Source organism: Danio aesculapii, chromosome 14 (assembly GCF_903798145.1).
Source record: "Danio aesculapii chromosome 14, fDanAes4.1, whole genome shotgun sequence".
Taxonomy (NCBI): Eukaryota; Metazoa; Chordata; class Actinopteri; order Cypriniformes; family Danionidae; genus Danio; species Danio aesculapii.
Window position 1 is genome coordinate 25394069 of NC_079448.1, and position 19353 is coordinate 25413421.

General features: G+C 36.1%; 1 protein-coding gene across 4 annotated transcripts in view; it reads left to right on the forward strand.

The window, feature by feature from the left end:
• The window catches only part of enox2 (ecto-NOX disulfide-thiol exchanger 2), a 412131-nt gene that overhangs the window by 336498 nt on the left and 56280 nt on the right, over positions 1-19353 (forward strand). For all 4 annotated transcript variants that reach the window (XM_056472047.1, XM_056472048.1, XM_056472050.1 and 1 more), the window contains one exon: positions 50-262. In XM_056472047.1, coding sequence (XP_056328022.1) covers positions 50-262 — 213 coding nt within the window. The remainder of the gene's footprint in view (positions 1-49; positions 263-19353) is intronic.

Below are 19353 nucleotides of genomic sequence, written 5' to 3' on the forward strand. Positions count from 1 at the left end.
CCACCATCTGTTTCTTCCCCACCATTTTTTTTTTCTTTTCTCCACTTAGACGACTCCAAATTTCCCGAGGCGGTGCGTGTCCTGCTGACCTGGGTGGAGCGAGGGGAGGTAAACCGCAGGAACGCCAACAACTTCTATTCAATGATCCAATCCTCCAACAGCCACATTCGCAGACTGATGAACGAAAAGGCCGCCCATGAGAAGGAGATGGAGGAAGCCAAGGACAAGTTCAAGAACGCCCTTTCTGGAATTTTAGTACAATGTAAGTGTTTCTTAACAGATGTTGCTTCTCTCTTAAAGAAATAGAAAGCTGTTGACCTACATGCAGATGGCATTGATGGGCAACATGAGCCTCATTTAGATGTTCTTCTACACACAAATGGACAAACTTACCAAATTTAGTTTGAGGCTTAAAACAGGTTAAGAAGTTTATCAGGGGTGGAAAAGAATTTGACACAAGATCACAGCTCATCACAGATTTCCTGTGCTGTAATTCGATTCAAATGGCCCATAACAGGTGACTGTAGTTTTTGTTTTCTCTAAGGCATTGCACACATTTTGAAAGCAAATATAAGATCAAATTCTTTTCTTTTTTTTTCCAACTAGTAAGAATGCTTTTACTTTCAAAAGACAAAGTTAAAATTAGAAAGAGTTCCACTATATGAACAAGAAATGACTTTATATATATATATATATATATGACATAAGTCATGCTCACCAATATTGCATTTTATTTGACAAGATTTATTTGACGGTTGTTACTAGTATTATTGATAAGAATAAGAACAGCAGCATTTATTTAAAACAGAAATCTGTTGATCGTTCAGGTAGGACTAGGGATGCACTGAATGTTTGACTGCAGAAAGTTATTGGCTGAAAATACCAATTTGTATTGACGAAAGAGAAAATATGAGCTGAAAAAGGTTATGCTGCACTGCATTGCCCGTCAGTTTTGAGCATTTCACTCTCACACCAGCTGTAGTCACTGCATCGAGTGAAATGGCTTTCGTAGTGTATGTGGAAAGCACTTCACTATGAAACCCATTTATTTCAATGCTCCATGCAAAAACTATTTGTTGCTGGCTTGACTATAGCACAAGCCATCTCCGAGTTCAGAATAGGTTATATTATACTTATCTATTAGGGGTGTCTAATTTAATTGCTTCTTTGATGCAGACGTGGACAATTCAGTATTGGTTCATTAATAGGCCATCACCTGTTATCACGTACTGATGTATTTTCTCTCATATGGCAATGTGCGCTTTATTACTCGCATACAGACTCTTACTCCACATTCTTCAGTGTCCACGTCACTCATCGGTGAACAGCACTGACAGTTTTAGAGCCAATCGCAGCCCTTTCTGTTTAGTGTGTGAACACAATGATCAATCATAGGGATGTAAGAACACGTTCGACAATGCTCAAAAAGCAAATGGAGTAATATTTACATTCGTTTATTTGCTATAAATGAGCATGTTGTTTTCTGTGATTGTATTTGAGTTTTGTTTATAACATTCAAAACGAGTTTTCTTTGAGCAGGTAAAATTAAAGGTACAATTCAAATATCTGACTGCTTGTATTAAGGGACAAGATTGTATTACAAATAATATAGTCTATAAATATGAATGTATTTAAAAATTTTACCTCAAGAAGTCTTCTGTTGTGACGAAAAAATATAATTGTGTATGGAAAGCATTGTCAGTGCACCGAGATATTGAATTGAACCGAATCGATGACATGATAACCGTAACCGAACCGTGAGACCAGTGTAGGTTCACACCTCTATTATCTATACGTAAACTCACTGGAAAAGCAAAGTCTGCTCAAATAATGCACTAACATTTCTATGTAGTATACCTGTCATTGCTGCTTTTAATAGCAATAGTGTGCTGTTATGGCATCGCTGGTAAAATGACGCCTCTCGATTCATTTACTGTCAGTTAAATGTAGTTATAAGGGCGACACGGTGGCTCAGTGGGTAGCACTGTCACCTCACAGCAAGAGGGTTGCTGGTTTGAGTCCCGGCTAGGCCAGTTGACTCTGTGTGGAGTTTGCATGTTCTCCCTGTGTTCACATGGGTTTCCTCTGAGTGCTCCGGTTTCCCTTCACAGTCTAAAGCAAGAATGCCCAAACTTTTTCTTATGAAGGGCTAAAAGCCAATTTGATTGAGGGCCATGGACCTAACATAAATATATCAAGCTGGGGTGCTTTTCCGAAAACCATAGTTAGCCAACTAAGGTCACAAGTTGTGTCGTTACAAACATAGTTTGTTGATTTGGCATTTCCCAAATCCATCGTTCCAATGAACATTCATAAATTGCATCACAAACTTCTATTCTTGCAACTACACCTCTGGAGCTTTAGTTAGAAACATAGTTCCTGGCTGTGTTCTCATCCCAGTTATCCCCCATATGCCCTATTCATTTATTTAACATTCTAACATTTAAACTTGGATTGATTTAAAAAAAAAAACATTAAAGTCATCTCTCTTATGTGTAATTTGCTTTCAGAGTATTTATAAAGTTCAGTTTTAGCGATCTTTATGTTTACAATTGCATTTACATTTACATTTAGTCATTTAGCAGACGCTTTTATCCAAAGCGACTTACAAATGAGGACAAGGAAGCAATTTACACAACTATAAGAGCAGCAGTGAGCAAGTGCTATAGACAAGTTTCAGGTGTGTAAAGTCTACGAAGCAAAGCATTAGTAAAAAAAAGTTTTTTTTTTTTTTTTTGTTTTTTTTTTTTTTTTTTTTTTTTAGAGAGAGAGAGAGGGCACAGTTAGTGGTATAGCCAGAGAGGCAGTTGCAGATTAGGATGGAAAGTGGAGACTAAACAGTTGCGTTTTAGTCGTTTCTTGAAGACAGCAAGTGACTCTGCTGTTCTGATGTAGTTAGGGAGTTCATTCCACCAACTGGGCAGATTGAATGTGAGAGTTCGGGAAAGTGATTTCTTCCCTCTTTGGGATGGAACAACGAGGCGACGTTCATTCACAGAACGCAAGTTTCTGGAGGGCACATATATCTGCAGAAGTGAGAGCAGATATGAAGGAGCCAAGCTAGAGGTCACTTTGTAAGCAAACATCAGAGCTTTGAATTTGATGCGGGCAGCAACTGGCAGCCAGTGCAAACGGGGTGAGTAGCGGAGTGACATGTGCTCTTTTGGGTTCATCAAAGACCACTCGTGCTGCAGCGTTCTGAAGCAGCTGAAGAGGTTTGATAGAACTAGCTGGTAGCCCGGCTAGCAGAGAGTTGCAATAGTCCAGTTTGGAGAGAACAAGAGCTAGAACAATGAGTTGAGCTGTATGTTCAGATAGGAAGGGTCAGACCTTTCTGATGTTGTAGAGTGCGAATCTGCAAGATCGAGCAGTTCTGGAAATGTGGTCAGAGAAGTTCAGTTGGTCATCAATTGTTACTCCAAGGCTTTTTACCATTTTGGATGCAGTGATGGTTGCTCCGTCCATCTGGATTGAAAAGTTATGGTGAAGAGTCGGGTTGGCAGAAACTTCAAGCATTTCCGTTTTCGTGAGGTTAAGCTGGAGATGATGATCTTTCATCCAGTGTGAAATGTCTGACAGGCAGGCTGAAATGCGAGCTGGAACCGAGGGATCATCAGGGTGAAAAGAGAGGTATAGCTGGGTGTCATCAGCATAGCAGTGGTAGGAAAAACCATGTTTCTGGATGACTGTTCCTAAAGATGCCATGTAGATAGAGAAGAGAAGTGGCCCAAGAACAGAGCCCTGAGGTACCCCAGTGTTTAGATGCTGTAGGTTGGACAGTTCTCCCCTCCACGACACCCTGAATGATCTGTCCGAGAGGTAGGAACTGAACCATTGAATAACAGTGCCTGTGACGCCCAGTGACTCCAGCGTAGATAGCAGGATCTGGTGGTTTACAGTGTCAAAGCAGCTGATAAATCCAGCAAGATGAGGACAGATGATTTAGAGTCTGCTTTAGCCAGTCTGAGATCCTCCACGACCGAGAGCAGGGCAGTCTCAGTTGAGTGGCCTTTCTTAAAGCCAGATTGCTTGTTGTCCATGAGGTTGTTTTGAGTAAGAAAGTCTAGGACTTGATTGAACACTACTTTCTCCAAAATCTTGGCCATGAATGGAAGCAGGGATACTGGTCGGTAGTTTTCAAGTAGCGTTTGATCCAGGTTGGGTTTCTTTAGTAGTGGGGTTACCCTAGCCTGCTTAAATGAAGTAGGGAATAGACCAGAGTCAAGAGATGTGTTAATTATGTGAGTCAGTGTTGGTATGACTGCAGGAGAAATAGCTTGCAAGATATGAGAGAGAATGGGATCAAGCGGATAGGTGGTTGCATGGCTTGATAGCAAGAGATTGGACAACTCAGACTCAGAGAGCTGGGAAAAAGAGGTGAGTGTGTGTGGTGTTGGTGGTGTATCTTGCGTGTTTGTTGTAGGTGCAGCAAATTGAGCACTGATCTTTGCAGTTTTGGTGCAAAAGAATGTAGCAAAGTCATCAGTAGTGAGTGTGGAGGATGCTGGTAAAGGAGGAGGATAGAGGAGGGAGGAAAATGTTTTAAAAAGTAAGCGAGGATTGGTGGCACTGTTGACTTTCTGACGGAAGTATGTCTGCTTTGCTCTCCCTTCACAGTGCACTTTGAAAACATTGAAGTTATTTTCAACACAGCTGTGGCTCATGACGAAAGCTATAGGTGACCTATTATTTAAAAGCAGAATTTACTTTACGTCTCCAAAGCTTGTGAAAAAAAATATATAGCATACGTTAATGTTTTTAATTTAAAGTAGGTTATTTATTAAGTATATGTTCTGTATATGACATGGGCCTGTTGGTAAGAACATTTCTGTAGCAGTTTGCATGTGTCAAATTGTAAAAGTAGACTTAAAAAAAAAAATAAATAAATAAACAATATCCTACTTAATAATAATAATAAAAATAATAATAATTATTTCTTCTCTAAAGAAGTTGTTACTCCACCCCGTTTAGAGCATCATTGTGGGCATTTTACGTCATAGCTTATGTGGTTCAAACGATGGATTTGCGACAGAGAAACTACTGTTTTGGGAAACACTGGTCACTACATCGTTCTTTTTCCATAATTCAACCGCGAGTTGCGTCATTGATCGGGAAACACACCCCTGTATTACAAGTTGCCATGGATAGTTTCCTCATTCATTAACTAATTAACTATTAACTAATGAATTAAATCTTTTTTACATATGGTAATGAACCTAATATAATAAAAACATAAGAATTAATTTATAACACAATAGAGTTTAATGCTGAATACCATAGTCAGGCAGCACCTGCCTTTTCCTTGATTCCTTCTGAATTGTGGTCTGTCCATTGAGCAACAGTATGTTCATTTAAAAAAAAAAATCAGATTCATTTACAACATTTAATTGAAGAATTTAATTCAAGTCTGTCTTTTGTTGCTCAAAAATTAAACTAACAAACTAAAGGTTACATTAAATTAGAAATTACTGTATTCAAGACCCTAATATTCTCCCTCTCTTCTCAGATAGGATGGCGGGCCAAATCAAAGGTTACCATGGGCCAACTTTGGCCTGCGGGCCCTAGTTTGGGCATCCCTGGTCTAAAGACATGCCGTTTAGATGAATTGAATAAACTAAATTGGCCGTAGTGTCGTGTTTCCCAGTACTGGGTTCCGGCTGGAAGTGAATCTGCTGTGTCAAACATATGCCGGAATAGTGGGCGGTTCATTCCGCTGTGGCGGCCTCTGAAATAGAGACTAAGCTAAAGGAAAATTAATTAATGAATTAAAATGTAGTTATTTTATTGGCTTGTGTGTGTGCTTTTTATTAGCATAATCTAAGTTAATGGGCTCATTTTAATAAAATCTTTAAAAATGTATTTAATAAAATAATACATAATTGTTACAAAACATTTTAATTTTCAGCTTTCAGCCAAGTGTATCCAGAATTTTCGGTTTCTGCCCAGAACTGTCATATCTGTGCATCCCTAGCTAGAACCTGTATATTTAGCTATAAATCATATGTGTCACTCTACAATAACACCTGGTGAGCACTATGCAAAATGCACTATGCAATAACACTGTGCAATTCTTACCGGATCATTAAATCTGCGGTGCTGCTCACATCAGGGCTAAAATCTGCTTGTCTGGAGCACCTATAAATGCAGTTGCCTGTTGTGTGACGTCACTGCAGTTTCATCTATACTATCAGACACAAAAGGAAGCATTGAGTAAGTGGGTGCTGTCAGCTACTGCATGATTACACTTCACTTTCTGCCATCTTGATAGCAGTCCCCAACACAGCAGTGCTTTGTACTTGATTGATCCAATGGCCAGAGAAATGGAACTACCACTCACACACATATAGTTTCCTTGATGCATGAAAAGACACAATTTTCACTGTGCGTTTGATTCAAGCATACAGCATGTGGACATTCAAAGTCAAGTGATTTCATATTTCAGAATTCCGTAGAGATTTTCCCTTTCATTAATATGTAACTGGAGTACAAAATATGAAAAGATTACGGACTCATTGAAAGGTCACAGCACTTGCCTTGAAAATTAGAAATGTTCACAAGAAAAAGTTAGCATATGTGAATATCATGCATATACATCTGTTCATGAAAGTTTAATTAAATTAGTCAGCGTGCTGTACTTTACTGAAGTACAAGCCAGAGGTATTCTGATATATTCGTTTTGAAATGTACACTTTTTTTAAATGTTGTAGCGAAGGATGATTTAGTGTCTCTACGAAAATCTGCTCAATTTTTAACCTCAAAAAAAGTGCAAGTGTATTTTATACCCTGCCATCGGCTACTTTTACACTGCAGCTTTTCTACGACTGGGTTATGTAGTGTACAAGCTTTGATCTGAGATCAGTGTGGACTGAAGGTAAGTTCTCCTGAGGCCTCTACCACTTTGAGCTGAATGCAGAAGAAGGTAGAGTATGTGAACTAACTGCATTAGAGCACAGCTACAGATCTGCCATCTGTAACGTATTTGTTGAAGATCAACAAGTCTGTGGTTTCATTTAGCTACTGGAAAGCACACCTGATGACCCTTCATAGATTTAAAGTAAGTAACCCTAAACAGTCACTAGATTGTCATGTCTAAGTGTTTGACTGATTGCTGAAATAACACTGACTTTAGCTTGCAGAGAATAGTGTACACTTGAGTCAATGACGCACATACACAAAGGATTTAACTTGGATTTCTGTGAAGCCTGTATGTATGATGTATTATAAAAGTATTCATAGTTACTTATAATGCTTTAGGACTTTTTTTGCTTGTTACCTTCCCAAAATTTTAGCGAATTAGCACCTTGTCCCTTAGGCAGATGTGATGCAACATTATGACACAATTAATTGTTGTTTTTTCTTAATTTGTTACCAGCATTTCTGACCACCAGGAATTTTCCCCCATATAAATCATCATTTTTGAGCACCTTTTTAGTATTTTTAGTTATATTCTGTTTTTATTCTATTTTAAAAAATGATTTGACAATGATATATAGCAATGGCATTCTCAGATACATGTTTGTTTTCTAATGTTGAAAGTCACAAAGTCACTAATGTAAGTTTAAATATTTTTGTGACTATTGATATTTTATCTCGGATCTTAAAATCAATTTTAAGCAAACATAAACTGTTAACTGTGGACATTTTACTTGATAGAGGTTGTATCATGATGTATATATTTTTAAATGTTAAAATGGTTTACCATGTGTCACCTCACAGCAAAAAGGTCCAAAGACATGCACTATAGGTGAATTGAATAAACTGAATTGGCCGTAGTGTATGAGTGTGTGTTTGAATGAGTGTGTATGGATGTTTCCCAGTGCTGGGTTGCAGCTGGAAGGTCATCCGCTGCGTAAAACATATGCTGGATACGTTCATTCCACTGTGGCAACCCCTGATAAATAAAGGGACTAAGCTGAAGGAAAATTAATGAATAAATGAATGGTTTACTATTTATAAATGTCGTTATATGCTTATGTGTTTAGTTTAAGAGTGCTTTGTGCTTACCCACGCTCTCTTCTGATTGGCTGTGATATTTGATTGATTTTTTTTCTGCATCTCATAAGTGTGTCTCGTCTGGTTTGGACACAAATTTCTCATCACTGGAATCATATTGCATCACATCTGGTTAGGACGCAATACGAGAAGGAAATAATTTCAGTCTGCAAGGATGCATTAAATTGATCAAAAGTTCAAACGTTCCATTTTTATTTATTCCGTTCTATTTATACATTGCAAAAGATCATGAAATAAATAATCCTCTAAACAAATCATGGTTTCCATGAAAATATAGAAGGCCCAAAAATGAAATTCTGTCATTATTTACACACCAATTACTTTTTACTTTTCATAAATTATTTATGAGTTTCTTTCTTCTGTTAAACAGCAAAGAAAATGTTGAGAACTTGTAACCGTTTGCTTCCATAGTATTTGTTTTTCCTACTATTTTTCTTCAAAACATATTCTTTATTTTTTAACAGAAGATAGAAAGGTACTAAGATTTTTGGGTGAAGTTTCACTTTAAGAAGCACAACCAATAATATAAGTAATGTATCTTGACTTGCAGATCTGCATATTAGAATAACAGTATTTCTGAAGAATCATGTGACGCTGAAGACTGGAGTAATGATGTTAAATTCAGCTTTGACTCCAAAGGAATATGTGATCCTGGACCACAAAACCAGTCATAAGGTTTAATTTCTTAAAATTGATATTTGCACGTCATCTAGAAACTGAATAAATAAGCATTTCACTGATGCATGGTTTTTTAGAATAGAAAATATTTAGCTGAGATGAAACTAAATCTCGAATATTAGGGTTAAAATTTAATATAAGGGCTAAATATTAAGAAAATTACATTTAATGTTGTCTGTAATAAGTAATTAGTTATGCACATTATTTGTCGATAATTAAGGTTTAATGTATTTACAGTAGGACATTTACAAAAATGTCTTCATGGAACGTGATCTTTACTTCATTCGTTTATTCATTTTCTTTTCGGCTTAGTCCCTTTATTAATCAGGGGTCGCCACAGCGAAATGATCCACCAACTATGTTTTACCCACGCAAACACAGAGAGAACATGCAAACTCCACATAGAAATGCCTACTCGACCAGCCGAGGCTTGAACCAGCGACCTTGCTGTAAGGCGATAGTGCCACCCTGCCCCTCTGATCTTTACTTAATATTCTAAGTTTTGGCAAAAAAAAAAAAAGAAAATACTCATAAAATGTATATTTGGCTATTTTTGTGCAATCTCACGGCAATTCGTAACTTTTTGATTTAGTGGCTAATTCGTATGAATTCGTACGATCTAAGTCGTACAATTTAGTACGATTTGCTCATCAACCAATGTTAGGTGCCACGCCTTCTTTTTAAAATCGTACATTTTCGTACGACTGAATTCGAACGAATTAGCCACTAAACTGACAAAACATAAAATACTTACGTTTCTTCGTGAGATCAGGCTGCACACACATGTATAATGATCATTTCAAATTATCATACAGGTTTCAAATTATTACACAGGTTTCAAGAAAAGCATTGCTTCTTTTCTTTTATTAATTGATTAGATTGATGGTCATGCTTCAGTCGTGGTTCTACTGTGGAACAGTAGTTTTTAGTTATCATGTTCTCTATCAGTGATGTCATACAGTAACAGTAACTTGACCTAAACTGAATGACAGTTGAATGGTAAGTCTCTCTCTCTCTCTCTCTTAGGACATTACTTGATATTCCCTTTGTTTCACTGCACAACAAAATATCACTGATGATTCTGTATCAGTGTATAGTTTCTTATACTTCAGCTGCACCCATCCTGATCCGTGCATAGAGATGGAGCAGTTTCCACAGACACTGATCAGCAGACACATACATATTTACGAATATGTCTCTTTTCTATCGGCAGGCTGAAATCCAATGGTTGTTTTATTGTTTTCGAGAGACAAAACACCACATCCCCAGAGATACAGACCTCATCTGCCAGAATATGTTTTTTTTCTATTGTTTGTTTTCTCATCTTTATATATTTCCTTCTGAAACCTGTCAGTTTATTCTAATGGATTTGGAAATGTCTGCTTGAGGAAAAAGTGACAATACTGATTTGTTATCAAGCATGTCTCTCACAGTTATCTTCTATCAGTCAAACTACCTACAGATGTTTCACAAAAAAAAAGAAAAAAAGGTCATGTCGCCTTTAAAGGGACCTTCTAGTATCTTTCCCTGGTATTTAACACTGTCCAGCCTTTTATCTGCAAGCAGCAGACAGCAACCTTTGATATACAGGTCTGTCAAAAAAAAGAAGAAAAAAAAACCTTGAATAAGTATCTGGCACTATAGTCATGTCTGGTTTGTCGCGATGGCAAACACGTGCAGCAGAACAGTCGCTCACACAGAGGAGAAAAAGCATTGTGACAGTCGAGCATCTGTCTTATCTGAACGCAGACAGAACACACAGCAATATAAATAATGAAATGCAGTATACGGCTAAAAGCTCGCTGGCGTTGCAGCCCTGCTGGAGGAAAGAGCAGCAGGTTGTCGCAGTGGCAGGTGGGATATGATGACATGGGAATTCTGGGTAAGACTATTTCGGCTTAAGTCGGTGGATCCCGGCTGAGAGCGTAGACAGGTGCTGTCAGAAAATTAAATCTGTATTAACTCCATCTAATGGATGGTTTGTTTAACGTGTCTGTAAAAGTCTTTGCAAGAATTTAATTATGCAAATATGGGAGATGGAAAGTAAATAATCAATGGGAAATAATATAAATGTATGTTATTAACTCAAACTGAGAGGCTGCCAAATTGTATCCTTATCTGAAAGACACTCACTAGTATAAAATGAAATTCTGTGAGATTAATTTTTTTTTCTGTGCTCACAAGACTACAATAATTTGAAATACAAGGTTAAACGAGTACTATTGCTAGTACTTATTAAAGATTATTAAACAACTGCTATTAAACTAATATTCTTAATTCCAGCTGTTTTTGTATTTGAAAATGTAAGTTTAAATGTTTCTAGCAATCAATCAATCAATCAAACTTTATTTATATACTGTGGCACCTTATTACAACCAAGAGGCTTCCCAAAGTGCTTTACAGTATTAAAAACAAAATTAAACGTTAAAATGCATAAGATGGTAAGAACACAGGTTTCAATAAAACTGCATTTTGTTCTACCGAATATCAAAAAGCAAGTCTAAATAAATAGGTTTTAAGTTTAGCTTTAACTCGTTGACTGCCGCTCTACCTAACGGTTGACCATGTTTTTACTGTTTTAAATAATGACTTTAATTTAAGAATAATGGTTTATACACACAGCATAGTCGGTTTTTCAATAAAAATCAAGCAAATATTATTTTGTTCCATTACTACATTTGATTTTGGTTTTAGAAAACATATTTAATGAGAATTGAAAATATTTTATGGCATATTTCAAAAAATAAAGATGATTTAATATTCAAAAATGTTTATTTTTTAATATTTAAAAAAATAAATTGGTCTTACACTTCATATTTTCCGATTTTTCACACTATATATAATTATTACATTACTTTTACCATAAACTGACATATCAGGCATTTGGTAGATGTTGATATTTTGGAAATTATATGATGTGTTGAAAAAAAATGCATTGAGTGTGTTAACTAGTGACATTAATAGTGAAGAAATGCAATCCAAACATTTATTTTCTTGGTGGTGCAGTTAATAGGTTAACCAGAGCCACATTTGTGATTATACAAAGTTTTAAAGGGATGGGACCTGCCACTGAAAATGAACAATCACCCCATTGTTTATACCTGGATCTGGGGACCTCCAGCAACAACTGGCCTGCTGATCGTAGGGCTCTGTTCGGTTTGTGAACCTTTAAAATCTCACATAAAAACAAAGGTGCAAGATCATTAACTGCATTAAAAACAAACAACAGTAGTTTAAAATCAATTCTGAATTTAACAGGGAGCCAGTGAAGAGAGTAAACTATTCCTCAGCATGCGAGCAGCAGCATTTCGCATCAGTTGTAACCGATGAAGTAAGGTTTGGTTAATTCCAACATAAAGTGCATTGCAATGGTCCAGACGAGAGCTGATAAAAGCATGAATGGCTTTCTATAGATAACGCTGGCTCAGAAATGGCTTGACTTTGGCAAGAAGGCGAAGCTGGAAAAAGCTTACCATGATCACTGAATTAACCTGTTTATCAAATTTTAAGCTGCTGTCAAAAAAAAACCTCCCAAAATTGTAACTAAAATGTGAGGAAAAGCTAAGATGATTTGAGGGTAACTCATTAGGAAGGTTTGAGTTGCCAAACACAATACATTCTGTTTTGTCTTCGTTCAGAGAAAGAAAGTTCTGTGACGGCTAAAGTTTGATGTCAGCTAAACATCTTTGCAGAGATTCTAGTCAACCTGAAGAGGCTGAAGCAACAGAGAGATAGATTTGAACATCGTCAGCATACAGATGAAAGGAGACATAATGATTTATCATGATTGACCCTTACGGCAGCATGTATAATGAAAATAAAACAGGGCCCAAAATTGAACCTTGTGAAACACCAGAAGTCAATGGAGCAATGACTTTTAATAAATTATTCCAATACACTTATGCGCAAAAACAGAAAAATTCACAGACATTTTTTGAATGTAATGTGCCCTTGCTAAATTTAAAAACAAATCCGTTAACACCGGTAGAATGTAATCATTTTATTTTGCTTCAGATTTTCTTTAGAAATTAAAAATTCAATTGAATCCAGGAAATTTGCTATAAGAAAGGCCAAATACACATTCAACATTAGTATGCAAACGCATAAGTGAAGGTTAGACCGATGCAATGCCAGCTTGCCACTTGCATTAGAAAATATGCTAATACCATTTAGATCATGGCTTCTGTTCCAAGTGAATACATTCCTTGAAAAATGGTTATCCTTTTCATTTCTCAGTATACAATGAATATTTAAATGCTTGTGCCATTACAACTAACATGCTGAGTAAGATTCTTTTCAGACTATTGCTCTGCAGACAAAACAAACAGAGCTAAAACAACTGTAAAGAAGATAACAATATAGTAGCAATGCTAAGAAGCAACACGTACAGTACTTGTGTTGCATAATGAACTTTGGAAAATTTGGAAATGATGCATGAAATTAGCTTGTACACCTAGAGGCATTTACATTTACCTACCCAAACAGAGTGCATCTGTTATGCAATTTATGTAAAGAGTAAACATGCAAATCTCATACTATTGCTTCTCTCGCACTCACAGATTGTCATGACAGTGTTGCTAACAGCATATTATACACCTGCACATGAACACACACTCATACACATGGTCTTCATCCTGGCTTTGCCATCGATCTCTTCTATCAAATTAAAGGCTGCTGAAGTCACTATCGATCCAGCCTCTCTCACTCTTTGCTGCAGACAGATGTGTTTGGCAGCCTTCCTGACTCCCCAGGGTTTATTAAGCTCCTCTCAGGGAGAGCGAGAGAGAGAAATGAGATCTCTGAGTGAATCTGCATAGGTCACGTTATACCCTCAGTAATGATGTCATGCATCCATCAAGCCGTTGGCACCGTATGTTTTTGCCTCTCAGTCCTACTGTTAGGTCACTTAGACTGATGGATGCTTTGATGTCATTTTCCAGACACTGGGATGTTTCTGTGTTAATACACTGACACATTTTTGGAGCCGTGATGCATTGCACATTGTAGTACCTCTTTAAAGGGGTCCGGTTATGCTCTTTTACAAAAGTCTTGATTCTGTTTGGGAGTGTACTGGAACATGCTCTCATGCTTTGTGGTTCAAAAACACATTATTTTTCTCATTATTTACTTTATTACAATACCTTGCTCCCCAGCCTGGCACAATCAGCTGGATTAATGCTTGATTTAATGATCTGCCTTCCGAAAAACTAAAAGTGCTGTGATTGGCTAGTTGTCCCCCCGTGTGTTGTGATTGGCGAACAGCTTAAGCCTGATTTATACTTTTGGCTCTGCAGCATGAGCTTCTGTTGTCTGCACATGCACAGCTGGGAGTTCTGAAGGCTTTCATACTTGATGAGCTTGCCATTGTACTATTATTTGTTACCACAGTGGGCAACTCAGAGTAACTGTCATGATGAAATACATAAAATGAATAGGTTGTAAATAAGTTTGGAGAACACTCATACATGTTTTATAGGCTATTTTTATATAGCCAACCTAGTTTAATAGAAAACATAATTTACTTAAAAATCCTCAGACAACATGTGCAGAAAATATATGCTTTTTTTCCTCAAAACTTAACAAAAAAAACAACTAAAAGTTTACATTACATTAGGCCAGTGGTGTTTAACCCTGTTGCTGGAGATCTACCTTCCTGGGGCGCGTTTCCGAAAACCATCGTTAGCCAACTAAGGTTGCAAGTTGCGTCGTTATACAGTAAACACAGTCTGTTGATTTGGTGTTTCCCAAATCCATCATTCCAACTAATATTCACAAACTGTGTCGCAAACTTCTCGAGGTGTAGTTTGAAGCATAGTTCCTAATTGTGTTCTATTCCCAGTTATCCTCCCTATGCCCTATTCCTTTTGAACCTTTCAACATTTAAACTTGGAATGATTAATGCTTTTTTTAAGTCATCTCTCTTAGGTGTAATTTGCTTTCAGAGTATTTTTAAAGTTCAGTTTTAGCGATCTTCATATTGACAATTGCGCTCCCTTCCCAGTGCACTTTGAAAACATTGATGCCATTTTGAATGCAGCCATAAATCATTACAAAAGCTATAGTTGACCTATTTAAAAGTGGAATTCACGTTACGTCTCCAAAGCTTGTAAAAAACAAAAATATATAGCATACGTTAATGGTTTTATAGTAGGTTATTTATTAAGAAAAGTATCTGTACTGTAGGCCTATGACATGGGCCTGTTGGTTAGAACATTTCTGCAGTGGTTTGAATGTGTCAAATTGTAAAAGTAGACTTTTACAATAAATAATAAATAAAAAATATCCTACTTAATAATAATAATTATTATTATTATACCATTGACAATTTATTTGATTTATATAGGAGATTAAAATATGTGTTGTTTTATGTTTTAGAATAGAATATGGCATATTCTCAATAATATTTTTAAAGTGCATGTTTTTATCAAATCTAATATTGAATTTTTTTTAAATGCATGTGTGTGTAAAACAATATAATTTGCACACAAATGTATGGGGTTTTTCTTTAAGTAAGTTGTTACTCCACCCTGTTTAAAGCATCGTCATGGGAGTTTTACGTTAAAACTAACATGGTTTAAATGACAGATCTGCGATAGAGCAACTATGGTTTTGGGAAACACTACTCACTACATCGTTCTTTTCCCAAACGCTGCATCATACTATGATAGTTCAGCCACGAGTTATGTCGTTGTTTGTAAAACGCACCCCTGCAGAGTTCAGCAACCTTGATCAAACAAACCTGTTTTTAATTAACAAGTGCCTCTTATGTTTAGTTTAATTGTGTTTGATGGGAATTAGAGCTGAACTCTGCAGGAATGTAGACCTCCAGTAACAGGGTTGAGAGCTCCTCTGCATTAGGCAGTTGTTTTTATTCCAAGTCATGCATCTTTAGAAGTTACGGAAAAAAAATAACAATAATCATCTAAGCATGATCTGACAACGTGCTTACTTCATACAGTACCACGTGTGCATAATTAGACATTTTGTGATTTCTGTAACTGTACGTTTGCGCATGCGGGTCAGTTTAGGACCATGATCTATTCACACTGCAAATCTGATATTGGCCACATTTATAAGAACATTGTGAACAGCCATGCAAAAAAATCAGATCTGAGAAAAAAAATCTGATTTGAGCACTAAGCCTGGCAGTGTGAATGTAGCCTAAGTCACTTTCTAAAACCCTTTCATTCAATTCTTGGCTGGTGGAATGATCCTCCCATTGCCACTCGGACTTGAAGGATACCAGTGTATCCTTTACTAATCGCTGAATACTTCCTCAGTTGTAAATCGCTTTGGACAAAAGCATCTGCTAAATGTAAAATGTAAAGTCAATTTAAGGCTGTCACTGAGGCAGCGAAAAAATGACCAAAGAATGTGTCAAAGATTGAAGTTTATTTCTAATCAAACAACATTTGATTTAGGTTGCGGAGATTTTAATAAATATATGTACTAGCTATACAGCATTCATGGTTTGTAAAATATATGCTGATGTCTATGGAGATGACAATGAAAATCATATAGTTAATCATGATGCATACAGACTGTTTAGAAAGCTAGAATATTTACTCTATTTTAAACAGTCACATACTTTCTGTGTTTTGAGAGAATTGGCTGAGTTTACGTGTTGTCCTTGCAGTGCAGGCTATCATGTCAGCACCCATCAGCTGAAATGGGTCAAATAATATGATGATTATTATTAAGATGTTTAAACAATGAAATATGTATTCTTACACCTATTTGACAATATAATCATTTTAAGCAAAGAATATTGGTCAGTAAGCTTCCACAAAACATTTGCACACATGAGTAATATTATTATTATTAATAATTTTTATTTATTTATTTTTGCAATATCCCACACACTAACCATTCAAATTTTCATTGGCAGGTTTTGTGACACCCCCATCCCCCCCCCCCCCCCCCCCACCACCACCAAAAAAATGCTTGTAGTACAAACACGAAGTTTGTTAGAGTTCTTGTCATATTTGTTTAAAAAAATAAGCATACACTCAACAGAATGATTTTAGTTGCTTCTTCAGACTACTTAAAATTAGCTTAATAATCACAATTATTGGGGACTTATAATACTTTAATTTTAATTTAATTTAACCTAATAAATTTGTGTTGGGACAACATGAATGAATTGTGTGGAACCCAGCCATTTTTACAGTGTACTAACATGGATAACGGTGAAGCACAATATTCTTTTCATGTTTATTCATAATTAAATGGAATACACTCTGGGGTTCAAATGTCTGGGGTAGGTAAGATTCTTAGGTAAGAAGTATATAGTATGTTCACCTATGCTACATTTGATAAAATCGGTGAGGTTAAACATTATTATAGTTTAGAAACACTTTATTATTTTTTAATGTCTTCCCTTGTTGAACCATAGTGTAATGTTTATAATGGAGACTTTCATTCTTCCACCAACAAATGATAGCCTAGACTAGGCATGGGACGATAATCGTTTTCAAGGTATACTGCAGTTTAGAAAAGTCAAGGTTTTAATTAAAATCACCAAATATTTCTGTAATACCGTTCCTAAGGTATGTGTAAGATTTTTTTATTTACATTTCTTTTTAGTATGAAAGTATCTCCAGGAAAAACGAATATCCAAAGATGTTTTAAATTGTAAAGAAATCTATGTTTTTGAAACAAATGAAGATAGCGGAAGTCAGTGATTCATTTTTATTATTCAGCCTGACATGTTTACTGTTCCAAAATATAATAAAATATTAAAAAAATTAAATATATTGTTTTCAAAGGGGAGAAAAGTTTTAGTTTTTTACCCAGACATTTAAAAAGAATATATTTTAGATCAGTAATTACAATACCGTGATACCATGAAAACGTGATATTTATATCCAAGGTTATCATACCGTCAGAATCTTATATCGGCCCATGCCTTGCCTAGACATGATGCTACCTTAGATTCGCACCACAATAATGTATTTCAGAAGGAGAATAATCAGAATTATGCTGCCTACTTTTTGTTCACCTTTCATTTCATTAGCAAGTCTGTGTTCCCTTAAAATGCTGTTTAGGTTGGCAGCTTGCAAATTTTTTTTGGAACAGGGTTTATGTCAGAAATGTCATAGCGACGCATTCTATTAGCAGCTGTGATACTCAGCATCTGTTCCCCTTTCGTCCCGTGTCTCCCTCCTGTCGTACATTCTCACTGGAAATTACTGCCTTGTATCTCCAGCATCCAAAGCACTCACGCCCCCGAAAATAGTTGATTGACTGCCGTGTCTCTTAATTCTGAACAGCTGACTATTTCTGGAAGGTTTGCATTAATGAGTTTACACAAGTGAGACATCCTCTCTAATCTATACACACTGAAGTAATGAGCTCAGCCTGTCGTAAGATGAAACATTCATCTCATTAGAGCTTCCACTCAGTGTACTGTTCAAATTTAGGAGATCCTTTGACTTTCTGGCCAGCAGAGTCGATGAAGGTGAGAGGTGTGTTGTGGTAAAGGAGAAAGACGAAACATAAGATGGAAGAACAGTTGTTCTCTGGTAATGCTGGGGAATTCACAATTCTACTCTGTGTTTTTCCCGAAAAACATGATTTGCTCACCTTCATATCATTCAGGATTCATATGATTTTTTTGGTAGGACTTTCTATGAAGCCTATGCTCATAATGAATTACAACTCTGTTTAGTTATTTATAATCAAGCATAAGAATTCTATAAAGACACGACAAGATCTATACTGTATCATAATGACAGTTAAAGCTACAATTAAAAGCATGTTATTAATATTAGTGATGCATGTAATTTTTCTATATTCAAGTTCATATCACATTATACACGGACTAATTCGTATGAATTAATCAGTCATGATTATATTTATAAAGAAGCAGTCTACAATGTTAAAAGAGTGTTATTTGTTCTGTAAAATAAGTGAATGGTTTATATTGTTCATAAGAGTTACCTGTTGCCTTATACATATTTATCATCATATAATCATAAGTCATTATACACTTACTAAACTGTATAAATGCATCAATGATTGCTTTAATTCAGGGGTCCCCAAACTTGTTCTTATATACTGAAGTGCCAAAATCCAAACTTGATTGAGGGCTGTGGGCTGAAGGTAAATATAGCAAACTGAACTACATTAAATTTGCCATGGGTAGTTTCATATTTTATTTTACTAATATAAAAAAAACCTAGAAAATATTGCTTTATATGAACTAATGCAGTATAATTTAAAAGATAATGTATATAATTAACTTATTACAGAAAAAACAATCCCAATTATTACACAATGGAGTTCAATGGCAAATAGCAACACAAGACAAGCTCTTCCATTGATTTGCTCACGATGTTATGTGTATTGTTCTCTATTTGTTGAGAGACAGTATTTACATTATTAAAAATCCGATTCATTTACAACATTAGATTAAAATTCTTAATTTCAGTTTGCTAATAAACTATAAAAGACAAAAAGGTTACGTTAAATACAAAACGAATTTGGTTCTCTCTGGTTCGAGCCCCGGCTGGGTCAGTTGGCATTTCTGTGTGGAGTTTGCATGTTCTTCCTGTGTTCACGTGGGCTTCCTCAGAGTGCTCCGGTTTCCCCCACAAGTCCAAAAACATGTGGTATAGGTGAATTGGGTAAGCTTAATTATCCGTAGTGTATGAGTGTGTG